Source organism: Nymphalis io, chromosome 27 (assembly GCF_905147045.1).
Source record: "Nymphalis io chromosome 27, ilAglIoxx1.1, whole genome shotgun sequence".
In the NCBI taxonomy this organism is placed as follows: Eukaryota; Metazoa; Arthropoda; class Insecta; order Lepidoptera; family Nymphalidae; genus Nymphalis; species Nymphalis io.
Genome location: NC_065914.1, coordinates 1,471,716 through 1,490,233, shown reverse-complemented (window position 1 = coordinate 1,490,233; position 18,518 = coordinate 1,471,716). Strand labels below are relative to the sequence as shown.

The 18,518-nt window shown below is 38.4% G+C and overlaps 1 protein-coding gene across 1 annotated transcript in view; it reads right to left on the bottom strand.

The window, feature by feature from the left end:
* LOC126778777 (ankyrin repeat domain-containing protein 50) overlaps positions 1-18,518 on the bottom strand; it is a 63,390-nt gene that overhangs the window by 28,912 nt on the left and 15,960 nt on the right. Inside the window, exons 2-15 of the mRNA XM_050502416.1 lie at positions 10,159-10,794; positions 9,548-9,699; positions 7,965-8,159; positions 7,391-7,509; positions 6,989-7,125; positions 6,208-6,302; positions 5,699-5,766; positions 4,474-5,200; positions 3,592-3,744; positions 2,358-2,457; positions 1,826-1,925; positions 1,483-1,605; positions 952-1,085; positions 301-459 (exon numbers count right to left, since the gene is read on the bottom strand). Coding sequence (XP_050358373.1) covers positions 301-459; positions 952-1,085; positions 1,483-1,605; positions 1,826-1,925; positions 2,358-2,457; positions 3,592-3,744; positions 4,474-5,200; positions 5,699-5,766; positions 6,208-6,302; positions 6,989-7,125; positions 7,391-7,509; positions 7,965-8,159; positions 9,548-9,699; positions 10,159-10,517 — 2,621 coding nt within the window. The 5' untranslated portion in view covers positions 10,518-10,794. The remainder of the gene's footprint in view (positions 1-300; positions 460-951; positions 1,086-1,482; positions 1,606-1,825; positions 1,926-2,357; positions 2,458-3,591; positions 3,745-4,473; positions 5,201-5,698; positions 5,767-6,207; positions 6,303-6,988; positions 7,126-7,390; positions 7,510-7,964; positions 8,160-9,547; positions 9,700-10,158; positions 10,795-18,518) is intronic.

Below are 18,518 nucleotides of genomic sequence, written 5' to 3'. Positions count from 1 at the left end.
TACATGGCGAGCGCTGCGTATTCGTCCGCGATCGCTACAGCTACCACCAGCTTATCACTACCACCACCATCACCACCAGCACTCACCGCTTGGCGTCCAGCGTGTAGTACATGGTGAGCGCTGCGTATTCGTCCGCGATCGCTACAGCTACCACCAGCTTATCACTACCACCACCACCACCACCAGCACTCACCGCTTGGCGTCCAGCGTGTAGTACATGGTGAGCGCTGCGTATTCGTCCGCGATCGCTACAGCTACCACCAGCTTATCACTACCACCACCACCACCACCAGCACTCACCGCTTGGCGTCCAGCGTGTAGTACATGGCGAGCGCCCCGTGTCCGTCCGCGGGCGCGCACAGGTAGCGGCGCGTGCAGTGCTTCACGTCCACCAGCCACGTGGCGAACGAGTGGTGGAACAGGCTCATGTACCCAGTGGAGCGCTCCATCACCAGGATCCTGGATGATGAACATATGTATATATGTACAATTGTACATAGACTTTTTCATTTGTGATTCTGTTAGCTATGACGAAACCCAATAGTTGATCCTAATGTTTTATTTTTTAATAACTAGCGATTGGCTGTTACTCATAATTTTAGAAATACATAAGTTAAATACTTATATAAACTGTACCCACTCTAATCTAAATCTAATGATTAAGATTATATTCATAATTAGATTATAATGATATTTACTAGTTTATATTAATGTCAAAATTATGTTATATATTTCGTTATTTAAGTTAAATATATATTTTTTTTGTTTTACGACAATTAGAGAAAATTTTATTTAAATGTAAAAATGTTAGCTTATAATTGTCATATATATGTTGTAACACAATATTTATATAAGCAATAAGAAAATGTATTTCTTAAAATGTAACGTTATCTTTCTAATAAACAAATAAATCTAAGGATGCGACATTCTCAATTTAAAAGCTCATCTAACCGTCTAAGAAGGTGTAGACGTCGATTGAAGTCCTCGCGCGTCACGCTGTACTCCTTGCTGAGCAGGCACTTGTACAGCATGTCCTCAGTCACCCCGCAGCGGGCGGCCAGCAACACGTCCAGCAACAGGCGAACCTACCGACCATATGCATACATAAAATATCGTTTCTATACAATAAATATCATTTACAAAATTTGACGGCTTTTAAATGGTTTAATGGTTATTGTCTCACTCTCACACGACACTCCGACACGAGCGGAGCTATACACACGGCCTGGTCTATCTGGTCCCAAACTAAGCAGAGCTTGTGCTATGGAAACCAGACAACTGATATACTACATATACTACTTTTCTTTTGTAAATACATTCTTATATAGATAATTACACCCAGACTCGGGACAAACAGACATGTTCATGGACACAAATGTCCTGTCCTGGGTGGGAATTCGGCGTGAAAGGCAAGCATCTACTAACCACGCCAACTGGCCCGTCAACAATAACCTCGAATTCGGGAATGTATCAACGCCGTACCTTGTTGAATCGTCTCCCGTGGAACAGACGCTGCGCCAGCCACAGGTAGAGGCCGTTGAGGGTGCCGGGGATCTCGCGGATTTCACGCAACGCTATAAAACCATCAGCCACACCATCTAGCACCTATTCAGGCAGAAATTATTTGTCAATAATTGGAAACCAAATTCAACTTCGAAGTAGACAAAAAGACAGATAATATAATTCAAGTTGCGGAAGAAACTGCATAGGACAGAGAGAGATGGAGGAGAATTTTACCAAAAGGGTTCAATATAAAATACTAACAATACTAAAACTACATTTGATGACTTTATTAATTATATAATATAATGTGGTTGGAACATACCTTCTCCAGATAAAGCAAACAGCCATCGCTTTTGATCCGCAAATGGTCCAGCGCAGCCGCAGCCGCTGCAGCCGCTGCCGAGTCGCTGGACACCCGCGCTCTGTGCGAGGGATGATATTAACATTTTGCATCTACATTCACATGCAGAGTTGCCAAAATTTCGTACAATTATATTACTGTCACAATCAAAATATTTTTTTTACATAAATAATATTTAGTTTTGTAAGCAATCAGTGAGCCAATAAATAAGAAAAGTAAAAAAAAGTGATATATTTTTAATTTCCTGTATTGTTTCCTTAATTACATTTATATTGATGGGTAAACATATTAGGTGAACTGTGACGTCGACTGTCAGATGACGTCAGTAATTGGTTTTTGTATGTACGTTAATGTGTGTGTGAGATCGGTACACATCAATTATTGTGAGTACCTTGGCATTCACACTTTTTTTTTTGTACAATTTATTTATTTTTATATCAGCATTTTTTTGTCGGCAGTACCTGTGTTTTTAAATAGATTAAAAAAATCTTACCGTAATCTCGGTTCCGTATCCAAGCGGGCGAGAACGTAGCGCTGCACGTCGGCCGAGACGTGTGCTCGTTGGAGTTCATCCAGAATTATCTTGCGGAACCCTAAAATGACAACGTTTCATAAGCACTGCTATTCTATAAGAACTTACTTCGTATATAACTCGTGAAATGTTGTATATCGACATACGATGATAAGCTATTTTGATATTTACATCCTTATTTATATAGAATAGGAAGGCGGACGAGCATATGGGCCACCTGATGGTAAGTGGTCACCGACACCCATAGACATTGGCATGTAAGAAATGTTAACCATCGCTTACATCACCAATGCGCCACCAACCTTGGGAACTAAAATGTTATGTCTCTTGCACCTGTTATTACACTGGCTCACTCACCCTGCAAACCGGAACACAACGATACCAAGTACTGCTGTTTTGCTGTAGAATAACTGATGAGTGGGTGGTACCTACCCAGACGAGCTTGCACAAAGCTCTACTGGTGGTAGAGCTTTGTGATTGTTGTGCAAGCTCGTCTGGGTAGCTATTAGGTACTACCTTTAAATGTTATAATTGTTATAGTCAATATCGCATATCACTTTTGTAATGAGAGAGAGTTTTTCCTTACAGAATAGCTCAATTGTCATAAGTAATAACTTTTCACTGAAACTATTTACTAAAAAACACCTTAAAATTTCCCTCGCCAACATTTCGACGAACGAAAACAGGAAGAACTTACGATATTTGTTTAGCTACATCAACATTAAACATATTCTGTTGTCCATAAAATACACCATAAAGGAATCACTTCTCTTAAGACAAAATTAGAGCCATGTCCGAGGTATGTGTGTGCAACAATACAAATCAATTTAATATTACAAGATTATGTACAATCCATTCAAGATAAGCAAGAGATTATTACGTGGTAAGAACGCGTGAATCTTGACCGATGATCGTGGGTTCAAACCCGGGCAAGCACCACTAAATTTTCATGTACTTAATTTGTGATTACAATTCATCTCGTGCTTGACGGTGAAGGAAAACATCGTGAGGAAACCTGCATGTGTCTAATTTCACTGAAATTCTGCCACATGTGTATTCCACCAACCCGCATTGGGAGCAGCGTGGTGGAATAGGCTCCAAACCTTCTCCTCAAAAAGAGGAGAGGAGGCCTTAGCCCAGCAGTGGGACATTCACAGACTGTTACGGTATATTTGACACTTGTCAAAAGTATTACCGGTGAACAACTTAGTGAGCGGTCGCGAGTGTCGCCTTGCGCTCGCCACCAGCAGCAGCCAGTGCGGCAGGAGGTGCTGATGTCTCGCCAGCAGCGCCCCCACGCCGCCCTCCGAGCCTTCGACCTCGCATGAGCCCGGAGCACAGCCCGAACCTGCAAGCAATATCGGATAAAATATTAATTTATTTTTAACAAATATGGCTGATTAAGCTAAATCTTAGCACATACATATGGGCGCTATCGATAGGCCAATGTCCAACAACTTATCAATTTCTCTCTTTGAGGTGTTAACCATTCCTTAACATCGCCAATGCGCCACCATCCTTGGAAACTTAGATGTTTTTTCCCTTGTGCCTATATTTACGGTAACTCACTCAACCCGACAATACCAAGTATTGCTGTTTAGCATAAAATATCTGATGAGTATGTGGTAACTGCTCAGACGGGCTTGCACAAAGTAAATACAAATATTTTAAACATTGAAAACTCGAAAGTACCCGTGAATCTAAGCTCTTTATTTAAACCTATTAAATTACCTTAAGTAGATGACATTCATGTAAATATATACAGTTGCCCTTTTGTTAGAACACGCGAACCTTAACCGAATATGACGGGTATAAGCCCGGATATACATCACTGAATTCTAATGTGCTTAATTTGTGTTTATAATTCATCTCGGACTCTGTTGAAGGAAAACATAGTATGGAATCCAGTATGAAAATCTGCTACATGTATACCAATCCGCATTGGAGCAGCTTAGTGGAATAAACTCCAAAACCTCTCTTTAACAGAGGCGCCTTTAGCCCAGCAGGGGGAAATTTATAGCATGTTACTTAGCCTACTTATTTTACTTTACTAATGTCAGTTAATACCATCACTCACCAGTCGTAGACCCTTCATCAATCGCATCGACCAACAAAAACAGACATTGCTTGGGGGGATCTATTTCCAACAGCGGAAACAGTATAGCCTTCTTGAAGCATTCGTCTGGATTTTTATCTAGATTCTGAGGAAGCAACGCCTGTTGTATCTCCGTTTCAGATAGAAGCTTCTCATAATACGCATTGGCTATCAACGTTCTAGGGTTGACCGGGAGGCTTGGTATCGGTGGAGGAACGTCTTCGGAAGCAGAGCGTTTCTTCTCTAATAGTTTTTCCAAATCTGTTTGTATATCATCTTCCGGCTGGTGGATTACGTTCTGGTACTCCGGCAAATCGTCGTCCTTCGGCGAGGGAGCTCTGGCTTCGGTTTTCTTCGGCGAATTTTCCGCTGAATTTGGCCTCAGATCACTTTTGTTCGGATAACGGAAATTCGCTACCGGAATTCTAGATTTCGGCGGACTATTGTTAATCTCTTTGGATTCTTTGGACTTCTCGTCGTCTCTCTGTTCCGTTGAGAGGCTCTTCTGTAGAACGGTTGTCTTTTTCTCGGTTAGCGGTTCCGAGCTTTGTCGGAGAAGTCTGGAATTGCGCAACTCTTTCGACTGCCGCTGAGAAATGTTACGAAGAAATAAGTTTTCATGATTCTCGTAGAGGCGGTTTTCTGATTGTTCGTCGTTTACGAACGGGTTCGTCGGCTTCACGCTGGCCCGGGGCATTATTTCTGGCAACTGTAAATGTTTAAATGTCAATATCAATACGTTTATATATATATTTATAGAATAGGAAGGCGGACGAGCATATGGGCCACCTGATGGTAAGTAGTCACCAACGCCCATAGATATATATTATATGTAAATCTAAACGAATGTCCCATATATTCATTCGCTAATTCATTATTTTTTGTTGTAAAAACAAATTTCCTAAGACGTTGTTCGTATTGTTTGGTGTTTTTTTCTATTGTTTTATTTGAACCGATATTTCAGGATTAAAGACAAAATTATATATATTTCTAATTTGACTCTAAGATTTATTACATTTGTTAGCTTACTAAGCTATCAATTTTATTAAATCTTTGCTCTTTATTGACCGAGATTATTACATATGGCTTATATTTTTGTATTATTAAATTATTCAAGTACAAGGTTGTTTATTTATCTTTCCTCTTCCAGCCGACAGAGATTGTCTTTACTTATTTGTTTATTCTTTTTTTTAAACAAGATACTGACATGTATCTGAGCGCTGCTGAGCGGCGCGTCAGCTCCGGCGCGACACTCCTCTTCGTCCGTGCGTGTGTCTGTAAGATTGTAAGGAAATTAATTTATATAATAATAATATTTTACTGTATATGTATAATAAAGTTAAATAAAAACATGTTTTACTAGTTATAAGGCTTTGTACCAGAAAATTTAGGATAGCTATGATGGTGATGAGAATATTATTATGAGGAGGAGCTGGTAGGTTTAGTCACGGTAGTCTTTTTCGAGGGGGACTAGACAATGCTGCATATTATAGTGATAAGAAGAATTGAAGCGAGAAATGGAAAGCGTTCGGAATGTCAATTTAATCTCCAAAAACGTCAATAAATATGGAATAAATATTGAAAGATTACTCTGAAAAAGATTTGCATTATTGCTTATATTTGTCCTGAAACTATAATCTATCATAAAGTGGGAGTTCCATATTAATCGAGCCACTAATGCTCTTAACTTATATTTATCGATAAATAGTGATGTACCTTCGCTATCAGCCAGGAGAGGTTTCGAGCTCTCTTCCCCGTCGTCACCCAGATCTTTGAAGCGCATTATTAAATTTTCTTCCGTAGAATTTCTTCTGAAAACAATAAATCATTTAAACTCGAGTATTTATATTATTCGAAAAGTACGATCGGCACAAAAAAAATGTTCCATTTAAATCGATACCAAAATTTTGACATTTTTGTGCGTACCGTACTTTTGACTTCTGTTTTGTTTCTTATAGGCCAACGAGGACGAAGGCAGGGATGGCCTCCTGCTGCATTAAGCAATAATGGGGAGTGCTAAATTACTCTATCCTTCTGACAAAAGGTCCTCCACCAGAGTGGAACACGGCACGGGAAATACGTATGTAAAACGATCCCACATTTATCGCAGGGATTTTCGTAAAAAAAGGAAAGACTATTCTCCGCTGCTAAAGCAACTTTTTTTTTTTTTTTATAGAATAGGAAGGTGGACGAGCATTTGGGCCACCTGATGGTAAGTGGTCACCAAACGCCCTTAGACATTGGCATTGTAAGAAATGTCAACCATCGCTTATAGCCAATGCGCCACCAACCTTGGGAACTAAGATTTTATGTCCCTTGTGCCTGTAATTACACTGGCTCACTCACCCTTCAAACCGGAACACAACAATATCAAGTATTGCTGTTTTGCGGTAGAATATCTGATGAGTGGGTGGTACCTACCCAGACGGGCTTGCACAAAGCCCTACCACCCGTAACTTATAGTAACATACGTAAATACAAATAAAAACTGGAATACCTATTGCTGTTAGGCGTACTGTCGTCTTTCGGTGATTGGTCTCTTTCGTTGGGTCTGGCGTGGGAAGAGTGGCTCAATATCTGCATGGCTAATGAACGGACGAACTCGCCCGGGCGCTGACTGGTTTCTCCTGGACCCTGAGTGGAACAACACATTACAATTAATTTTATTGCTTGCAATTAAATATTCATGTTCTACTCATTTATTATTTAGGATTTAGTATTTCATCCAAGGTGGCTCAGTGGTTAGAACGCGTGAATCATTATCGATGACTACAGGATCAAACCTATGCAATCAGCTTTTTTTAGCTTTTACTTGCCCGAACTTGGGTTAGAAACAATATCCCGAAATGATTGAAAGGCAGTCAACACCACCAGTGACTTTTTGAATAGTTTTCTTCACCTGTAGAAAATGTCTAGCGAGAAGTCGCCTGTTGAGCGCGCGTTGCTGGCGCGCCTGCGGGCCGGCCCCGGGCTGACTCAGCTCCTGGCAAAGCGCTGTTTTACCGCTACCGGCGTCGCCTGAAATTTATTATTTCATAGGTAGTGGAGTGGTGATGAAATGAGAATGATGATTAACAAACTACAAAATTAATTAACATACTATATATACTCATTTTAACTTATGGACATGGAGTAAATACTAATATTATAAAAGCGAGAGTGACTTTGTCACGCTTTCACGTGTTTACTAATCAAAAATCAACTAAGCATAATAAAATTGCATACACTACATCGGGGCTATATAAAAAACATAGGGTATCTTGTATCCCCCTCACCACACGCGGGCGAAGCCCAGGGCGGAAACTAGTTATAAAATAATAAAGATAGATGGTTGACACATATATTTTATAATGAATAATATTAAATATAAATAATCTATACACTGTGTTCTAACTCGCCACAAGATGGCGCTGTAACACTAAAATTTATGTATCGATATCGTCATGAGAATCGGTATACAAAACAGTTCATACCTAAAATCAAGGCTCCCGCCGTTTTACTAACAGCCCTCTGTTCCAAACAATGAGCTATTTTCTGGAACACCCACTCCCTGCAGAAGAACCGACGCTTATCAGCCGATATCATCTCGGACACGCGTTGGGCGGACGTCGACTTACGTACTGGTCGCTCTTTATCCCCTAACTTTGCTATTGGACTCAATGGGGACCCTGGAAGGTAGATCGAACAAATTTATTTTTATATAATTTATTGCACTACCAGCCAACCTCAAAATGAATATTAAGAGCAAAATTTTTAAACTATACCCTTCCAATCAAAAAAGCAAAGATAGAATAGAGGTTGAGTAGAGCTCGTGTAAGTGAGGCCTTTGCATACATTATGTACTACCTGTTCTTTTATATACTATTTGTAAATTGTGCGCGATACAGACTTAATAAATAAGTAAATGATTTGCGAAGGTCATAACTAGTAATTGCGACATATTAAATCCATTAAATATCACCATGATGAGCAAGCCAGACTTCTGTTAAAATAATCAACTAAATTATTTTTAGTAACTAATGCTTTAATCTTTATTGCACTCCAAAACTAAAATATATATAAATTTTACAACTTGAGAAGAGAATTGATTATAATTGAAAGAGGATTGAAATAACGGGAGATTTTAGTTTTTTTTTTATAGAATTGGTAGGACGGGCAAATGGACCTGATGGGTAGGTGGTCGCCAACTTTGGAAATGAAGGTGTTTTGCCATCATGCCTGTAGTTACACTCACTCAACCTCCAAGCCGTAACACAACAATAATAAGTACTGCTGTTTTGCGGTAGAATATTATAATAATAATAATAATAATATCCTGGGACATTTTTCACACACGGCCATCTGATCCCAAATTAAGCTTGTACAGAGCTTGTAATATGGAAACCAGACAACTGATATACTACATATACTACTTTTTCTTTTGTAAATACATACTTATATATATAATTATACCCAGACTCAGGACAAACATTCATGTTCATGCACACAAACGTCTGTCCTGGGTGGGAATCGAACCCACAACCTTCAGCATGAAAGGCAAGTGTTCTACCAACCAGGCCAATCGGCTCGTCAATATTTGATGAGTACGTACCAGACGAGCTTGCACCTCTACCCTACCACCAAGTAAAAGTAGTTTTTAGTGACGGAGCTCCGTACAATGTCTGGATAGCTTCCACCTACTCCCCGATCATTACAGCCAAACTTTAAATGTTGTGATTTGAAGATTGGGAGAACCAGTATGAAGGAGCACAGATATAACATCTTCGATACATTAGTAGTATAAATAAATAAAAAATAACATAAATATTGTGTACAATGCCACAGGACAATCTTTTAGACGGCGTGTTTTTGCTTTAAATTTGCAATGTGTATTTTGTTCTTTTTATTTTGTATTTTATAAAAATGTCTGTACATAAAATTTAATTAAAATATAAATAAATAAAAAACAAAGATCAACTACTAATTAATTCATAAATATATTTCGTAACTTTATCCAATATATAATATATACCAATAAATTTAACATTTAAAAAAACAACTGTTTTATAAAACATACCCTCAAAATCGAAATCCCTCTCTCTTTCTCTATCTCTCTCTCGCTCGCGTCTATACTCTCGGGCCGCTTCTCTGTCACCAGGAAACCCTCGATGTCTGTCAGTTGGCGTCCGATCGTGACCGCGAACGGACATTTCATTTAGCGGCAGAGATCTGATAAAAAAAGGATCATATTTATCTCGAATATTAATATAAAAATGCGAATGTAACGCTGTCTGTCTTATGCTTTCAAGGCTAGACCACTGAACCTATTTTGATAAAATTTGGTATGAAGCTAGCTTGAACCCCAAGACAGACATACGCTACTTTTTTAAACCTTATACCCGCTCCTCTCTCTTTAACACGCGGGCGAATGTTAGTCTTTGTTTATAATATTGCGATGTGTATTACATTTCTCTTATAGATCTTGGCTGATTTTGAACAAATTTGTAGTTTATGTTATGAATTTTATTCATTCCATTCAACAGTCGGCCATTACTGACTGCAGTTTAATTCTAATACTAAGAAAATTACAATAATTATAACGTGCATGCATTTCACTTTAAAGATATTTAAAAGGTTAATGAACTGTCATAACACTGCCAAAAAAATAATCATAATTTTAGGAAATACCTCAAATTGACTCGGTGCTCCGCCTGTCTGACAGCGGAGTGCCGATGTTGCTGCTGTCGTATGCTGACTTGGTTCTGCCGCAAATACGCCTCAACTTTCCCTTCGTTTGCGTCATTCCTGTTCTGAGTGCGCCTCGCCCGAGTCTCGTCCTTCCTTCTCGATTCCCTCTTCTCAATTTTCTCAACTCTACTTTCTAACGGCGCATTTAGGACTTGAATATTCCCCCCATGATTAAAATTGAGAGGGTCGAAATCCCTGGCATTCTGGGCCCGAGTTTCCCTCGTGGTGCCGCCTTTGGAATTCTTTGATTTATACTGATTTTTAGGCAGCACCTGACTATATATTGGCATATTCGACATCTTAAGCTAACTTTGGTTAGAAAAAATAATTTCAACGCCCCACGAAAGGCCTAAACTCCTGACTACTTTGGTTTCTGCTAATTGACACTAATTCTACAGGAACGCGATTCTTCAAAAGATATTTTTCGTATTAAAATAGGTATATTTACGTAGTTTCTATCACATACGTGAGGTTCGAAGGAGATTCCAGTCATTCTAAGGACTTTGTAGTAGGTTTTTGTTTGTTTTATTTTTGTTTACGGATCATTTTGTGATGTCCAGCTTAGCCGGTCTTTATCTGAAACAAGGAAAACAAAATTATTTACCACCTCTATATATATATTTATATATATATATATATATATATATATATATATATATATATATATATATATATATATATATATATATATATATATATATATATATATATATATATATCAATCAACAGCCAATCATAGTCCACTGCTGAACATAGGCCTTTTTTTTAACGCTGAAAAACGCGTTACGCGTTTCGCCCACGGGAACAGTAGTGGGAACAGTGTGGGGCTCACCGGTGTTCAAGGCGCTGAGTGCGCCCCGAACATCGTAATACCCACTAAAAAACCAGCGGTACCCTTTCCGTCTTAACGAGGAGCGCCGCGGGCCCCTCCCAAGGTGCGCCAAAGCTCCCGGTCCTCCGCCTTCTTATATATATGATGTAGTTTAATATTTTATTCCATGCCTTATCTAAATATAGGATCGATTCTAATGTGAATCGTTACCGATTGCCGGTTCAAACCCAGGCAAAAATGATTTTTTTTTACATGTGCTGTGAAGGAAAACATCGGCACGAAACATGCATGTGTCGAATAAAATACTGACACAAATGTATTAGAGCGTTTGACCAACAGTGGGATACTACAGACTATTAATATTTTTTATATAATAATTAAAAGAACGTTTATATAAGTGAATAAATTAAAAATACAATTTTAATGGGATATTAGTATGCAAGCTCGTTAAACGAAACGCGAAGAACGAACACCTTTTAGTGCTTACAAATATCTAATCTAGGTCTCTTAGAGCCCTAGGTCTTGCTCTCAATAACTTTTCAACCCTTTCAGGAGGGTGAAAGAAGGTCGCTGTGACATAGCAACTAGACGAGGGTTTTTAAGAATTTCTTTATCAGACGGTATTGACCATTCCATTTCAATAGCTAGAAACGCTATATGAATAAGCTGATATATTGAAGTACTTGTTTTGAATAAAAACAAACGCAATATTTCAATTTAATAACAACTTTTAGCAACTTAAAGTCAAAGTCTCTATGAACTCATTCCATTACTCACACCTGAATTGTTCATAACATCCTTATGCTACTGACATCAAAATATATTAGCATTCTGCTCTGTAATGTTACAATTATTATGTTCAATGTCGCTAACCACTCTGACATTTCACGACCGTTTTCTGCGGTGAGTTTCGAGTTTCTTCTTACAGAATAGCTCGAATTGTTCTATAAATAAATCATTTCAAAAACGAATTACTAGACAAATCTTAATTTCATAAATAATAACTTGACGAACAATTGTTTTAATAATTATAACGATAAGTTAAGAATATATAAACTATAATTCAGCACGTTTGTAAAGTAAAATATTTGCATTTGAATAAAGTATTTTGATTTTGACTATCATTTGTGATATGAAAGCTGAGATGGTCCAGTTATTAGAACGCGTTAACCGATGATCGTGGGTTCAAACCAGGCAAGCACCACTTAATTTTCACATGTTTAATTTGTGTTTTTAATTCATCTCGTGCTAGACGGTGAAGGAAAACATCGTGAGGAAACCTGACTGTGTCGAATTTCACTGAAATTCTGCCACATGTGTATTCCACCAACCCGCAATGGAGCAGCGTGGTGGAATAAAGCTCCAAACCTTCTCAAAAAAGGAGAGGAGGCCTTAGCCCAGTAGTGGGACATTCACAGGCTGTCACTGTCACTATCTAAATTACTCACAACTCACAAGTATATAAGGTTCACGCTTGTCACGACAATAGTTTATATTGAAATCAGGTGGAATAGCGAAACGCAGCTATTATAACAATATTATATATTAAAACCTTCTCCGAAACTCGCTTCATTTTCTGATATAAGTTTTATGTATATTGGTTTAGTAGTATTTTCAGTTAGGCATTACAAAAAACAACGCTTCCACATTTATCAGTTCAGATGATTCCATGACAATATTTATGAAGGCAGTCCGTATTTCCCGATAGGTACAATGTTGGTGTCTTCAAATCTAGAGTAAACAGGTTTCTTATAGGCAAGCATGCTACATCTTAGACCGTGTCGATGCTTAACATCAGTCAACGGTCAAAAGCTGGCCTATCACCCGCAATCCAATTAAATAATAATTTAATTGACACACATTTTGACTGCTTCGTTGGTCTAGTGGCTTGATATAAGGCCGCAGACCCGGAAGTCCTGGGTTCAATTCCCAGGTCGGGCCAATAAAAAGTTATTGGGTTTTTCTGTCAGAAAATTCTCAGTAGCAGCCCGGAGTCTGGAAGTTGGAAGTGTGAACACTCCCGTGCCTCGGAAAGCACGTAAAGCCGTTGGTCCTGCGCCTGAACTCTTTCCGGTCGTGTCGGATTGCCGTCCCATCGGATTGTGAGAGTTAAGGAATAGAGAGTGCACCTGTGTTTGCGCACACACTCGTGCACTATAATATCTCCTGCGTAGTTGGCTAATCTCTCTTGAGATTGGCCGCCGTGGCCGAAATCGGTCTGGAGGACATTATTATTATAATTGACTCACATATGGTGGAATTGAATAACTGCTATGTTGCCGGCTCTTGGTTCACTTCAAACTTGTGATTAGCTTAACTTGAATACAGTTTATTTTAATTTTGACTTGCCTGTATTTACACTGGCTCACTCTGGCTACGAAACACAATAAAAATAATCGCTGTGAGACGGTAGAATAACTTAAGAATGAAAGCTCAGACTGATCTGGATTAAAAAGTCAATTCCTTGGGGCTAGGTTTTTGCAAAAAAAAAAACAACCTTACGTCTAAGCGTTTAAGATTCAATTTCCATCTCCAACGTATAAAAACGTAAGTAGATTTCCTCCTTAATTCTCAATTGCCGGAAGCCTTGTGGAGGACCAATTCAAAAAAAAAATGTTCTGTTTCATTTTATTAATTTGAACCTTATTTATATGACAATAGAGTTATAAATTATTTTCAAAATAAGTTAATAATAAATTGCCGTTTAAAATTGAGACTTATAGTATTGTTATAAAGACGATTTTCCGGTAACGATTTATTATCAAGTTGAACTTGAATCCACGAGCGTGTATTTAGTAATAATTAAAATATAAAACAATTTCTCTTGTAATCAATTGACATTTTACTAATATTAATTACTACGAAATGACTGACTGTTTTAAGTTATATTTTCTTATATTAAACCATTTTTTAAAACAAGAGGATTTAATTTAAAATAGGTAGGCAGACTGGCAAATGGCTCACCTGATAGTAAGTGGTCACCACCACCACACAAAGGCACTGTAAATACATTAACAATCCCTTACATCGCCAATATGCTACCAACTTTGGAAACTAAGATGTTATGTCCCTTGTTATTATTTAATCCATGTTCAAAAACAAATAAAATCGAGTTACATTACTTCTTTAGCATTTGTGGTACCGATGACAAAATAATGACAAAACAATCTATACTAAGCTGTTTTGTCATCAGTACTAAGCTTGTGTGAAAAAATTTCAACTCAATCGCTTTGATGAAACTGTTTCGAAGTTAAAAATAAAGTACAATTGTGTTTGCACATACACTTGTGTACTATACTCGGTCCTGTGCAGTGAGCTACTCGTCTTCGAGGATGGCCACCATGGCCGAAATTGGTCAGGACGTCATCATCACAATCATGACGCGTTATTATAGGCCTCATACGTTTCGTATTGTTTTTCTTGGAGTAATGATCGCTGGCATCAAGGTCGATAATTATATCGTAACCCTAAGTTTAGAATAAAGTTTTATGTCACAATGTTTAGTATTTTTAAACGTTGCAAATATTGCAAAATCGATAAGACGTTCATCATATAGGCAAAGAAACCCGGAAGTTATCGCACGTATAAAATAATATAAAACATAGAAGTTAAATGCACTTGACATTTGAAACGCGTGGGCAGTCGGAAACATCTACTTCCGCTTCGCCATATTCGTTAGACAAAGTGGATTAAAATAATCACCAGCATATACAAATTGAGTTAAATTATTTAGATTTCAACAGTAACAGCCTGTTAATGTCCCACTGCTGGGGTAAGGCGTCCTCTCCTTTTCGAGGAGGTTTGAAGTTTATTCCAACACGCTGCTCCAATGCGGGTCAGTAGAATACACACATGTGGCAGAATTTCAATGAAATTAAACACATGTAGGTTTCCTCACGATGTTTTCCTTCACCGTCAAGCACGAGATTATTTATAAACACAAATTACGCACATGAAAATTCAGAGGTGTTGGCCCGGGTTTGAACCCACGATCATCGGTTAAGATTCACGCGTTCTAACCACTAAGCCATCTCGGCTATTTAAGATTTCAACGCTGAATGCGTTTAACTTTTTGTCACGGTGCTTTGGTGTTGCGGACGAACTAATGAGGTATTCTGTCTATTTAAAAGTCTATGTCTCGATCTTTTAAATTTTACAAATCTTATTGACACTATACTTAAGAACCCATAGCAGAAAGAATTCGCTACGGGCCCTGCGCTTGTTTAATCCGGCACTGTACGTAATATAAAATACATACGTAGTTACGTTTTTGTTCAAAAGTTCCGATAACAACTTCGACGACATTCAAACCGACATTTTTTCACGAGTTCTTGATTAATACCATAGATAAGATGTCGACCAATGACGACATCACCATTCAATGTCATTATTGTTTATTTATCTTTACTCTATCTCTAAATGGAGCCATTGGAATTGATTGCATTGTTTTAAGTTGGTTAAAAAACCTGTAAAACCAAAAAAATACAATACTTATTAAAAAAAGTTCTCACCCACGGCTTCACCCCTGTGTTAGTGTGGGGAGGGGGGGTTTGAATGTCAGCTGTTAGGTATAATAAAGTAGCCTATGCTTTACCACGAGATTCAAACTTGATTCCTACTAAAGTTCATCAAATCGGTTCAGAGGCTTAGCCGTAAAAGCGTAACATTCAAACAGATTGACACCTACTTACGTAATAATATACATTTTATTCAGACCGTTAAAAATGAATGTATTTAAACAAGAGCTGGATAACATTACTACATATTCATAGCAATCAAAGCAAGCCCTAGGGCTTCGTGGAAAACCCGGCATCCCTCAGTTGCCGGAAGTTAATAAAATATTCATCGTGATTCTCTGAACAAGCAACCCTTAATGTTTTTTTCAAGTAACTATCTTTAAACGGATTTAAATGGTAACATTTTTTTTAGTTTTACCCATTTTGACATATTACTCACGTCACACGTTTTTTAATTTCGCCTATGCGCCACCAACCTTGGGAACAAAGATGTCATGTCTCTTTAGTTACACTGGGTCACTCACCTTCAAACCGGAACACAACAATATTAAGCACTGCTGTGTGGTGGTAGAATATGTGATATGTGGGTGGTACATTTCCACACGAGCTTGCACAGAGCCCAACCATACAAATTATATATGTATAATTACTAATTGCAATTACATAACTGAACTAGTTTGTATATAAGGAGACAGTCCTACAGCGAACTGACGCTAAAATCAATAGCACACGCCGCCTACGCTTTAAAGCAGCGACAGATATATATTTTATTACTCAACTACAATGTAAATAAGGAAAGTATGTAGTTTGTCTATTTATTAACAAATAAATTTAAATAATGCAAGCTATTTATACAAAGATGACATTTTTAAAATATATACATTCTAATGATGTAAATGAATTGATCTTATCTACTTGGGTGGTGTAAGATGAACTTATATTACAGGTTATTCAAAAGTAACATCCAGCTCAGCCCACGGCTGGGCTAAGGGCTCTCCTTTTGAGAAGGCTCGGAGCTTACTCCATCACGCTGCTTCAATGCGGGGCTGGAAATATATATACATATATATATGGCTGATTTTCATACGACACATACACAGTTTAAGCACTTCAAAATACAGCGGTGCTTGTTCAAGTTTGAACCCGCAATCTTCGATTAAAATTCAAGTGTTCTTAACCACTTGGCCGTTTCACCACATTTTTAAAAACTAATTAATTAATTTTCTGACAGCAGTAGGACATCAACTTACTTTTAATGAGATTAAGTTACTATGTACATAACAAGTAATATAAAACAATAAGTACGACACCTTACGCCACCCAAGTAGACAAGATCAATCATTTACATAATTAGAGTATATACATATATATATTATTAAAACGTCAACTTTGTATAAATAACCTGCATTATTATGTATTTATAAGTAGCATATGTCATTGTGTAGTGTCCGCACAAAAAATATAATTTATCGATTCTTGCTGTTTACGTTCCAAGTAATTGGTAAGATCAAATGAACTAATTAAGTATCACATTTCACTGTTCACGATTCTTTAATCAAAATCCAATACATTGACACAAGAGTTCATACAATTTAGAAAAAAATCTATACAGCGCGGTTTAGAATCTACCAAAAAATTATTTAACGCCATCTAGTGACACACAATAAGAAACGGTTTTCATTCTAACGCTCGCTTATCCTGGAGGAGGATCCTTACCCACCGTGGAGGAGTTCGTCCGCAATCTCGCGCGCACGCTATTCGCAAAAGCGGACAGCAGTGCCAGCGTGCACCTCCACGGTATAGCACCGCTGCACGCTAGACCACCTGAGGGGCGTCCTTTACCTCGTGAGCTCCTACTGTCACCGACCATCTGCTCCGATGCGGGCATCGGTGAAGAGGAAGACGACGATTTGGACTGATGAGGACGACATCAACCACCGGTTTGAAAAGCCATAACAATGCAACAACCAACAAATAGACAGCCACTGGGTCACTGAGACCCTGGCCCTTTGGGCCAGAATGAAATGACGCGTCGGTCAAGACCATCGAGGAGTAGCAGCCCGGGTAGGGGGGGCAACCCCGAGGCCCGTACCTTGACTGGCCTAGGCCAGCCAAGAGGACCGAACTCTCTCGCTTATCCTTTAGGCTACATTTTTAAAATTCCTTTGTCAATAAATAGACAAACGATATACCTTTCTTATTTATGTTGTAGATGAGTAATAAAATATATATCTGTCGCTGCTTTAAAGCGTAGGCGGAGTGTACTATTGATTTTAGCGTCAGTTCGCTGTAGGACTGTCTCCTTATATACAAACTAGTTTAATTGTGTGATAACAATGATTATATATTTTAGTAATATTATAGTGCACAAGTGTGTGCTCAAACACAGGTGCACTCTCTCTCACCCTAACTCTCATAATCCGATGGGACGGCAATCCGACAAGACCGGAAAGAGTTGAGGCACAGGACCAACGGTTTAACGTGCTTTCCGAGGCACGAGAGTGTACACACTTCTAACTTCCAGACTCCGGGCTGCTACTGACAATTTTCTGACAGAAAATTCCAATAACTTTTTATTGACCCGACCTAGGATTTGAACCCAGGACCTCCAGATCTGCGGCCTTACATCTAGCCACTGGACCAACGAGGCAGTCAAATATTACAGACTAGCCAAACACAGATGGTAAAGCCATTCATAATCCGAACTGCAATCCATCACGACGAATGAGTTCAGGTGCAGAAACAAAGTGCAATCCGAAGCACGGATTAAACACTGCCATTTTCAAAAGACCTGGTTATTATTAAGTAATTCTGGACGAACCCAAAAACTAATTGGTTATTTGAACTCAGGACTCCGATATACAGTATTAAAAGCTAGCCACGAGCTGAAATGTCAGGACTACGATGCAATTGTTTACTTTAATTAAAATATAAAATAGTAGCGTCTGTCT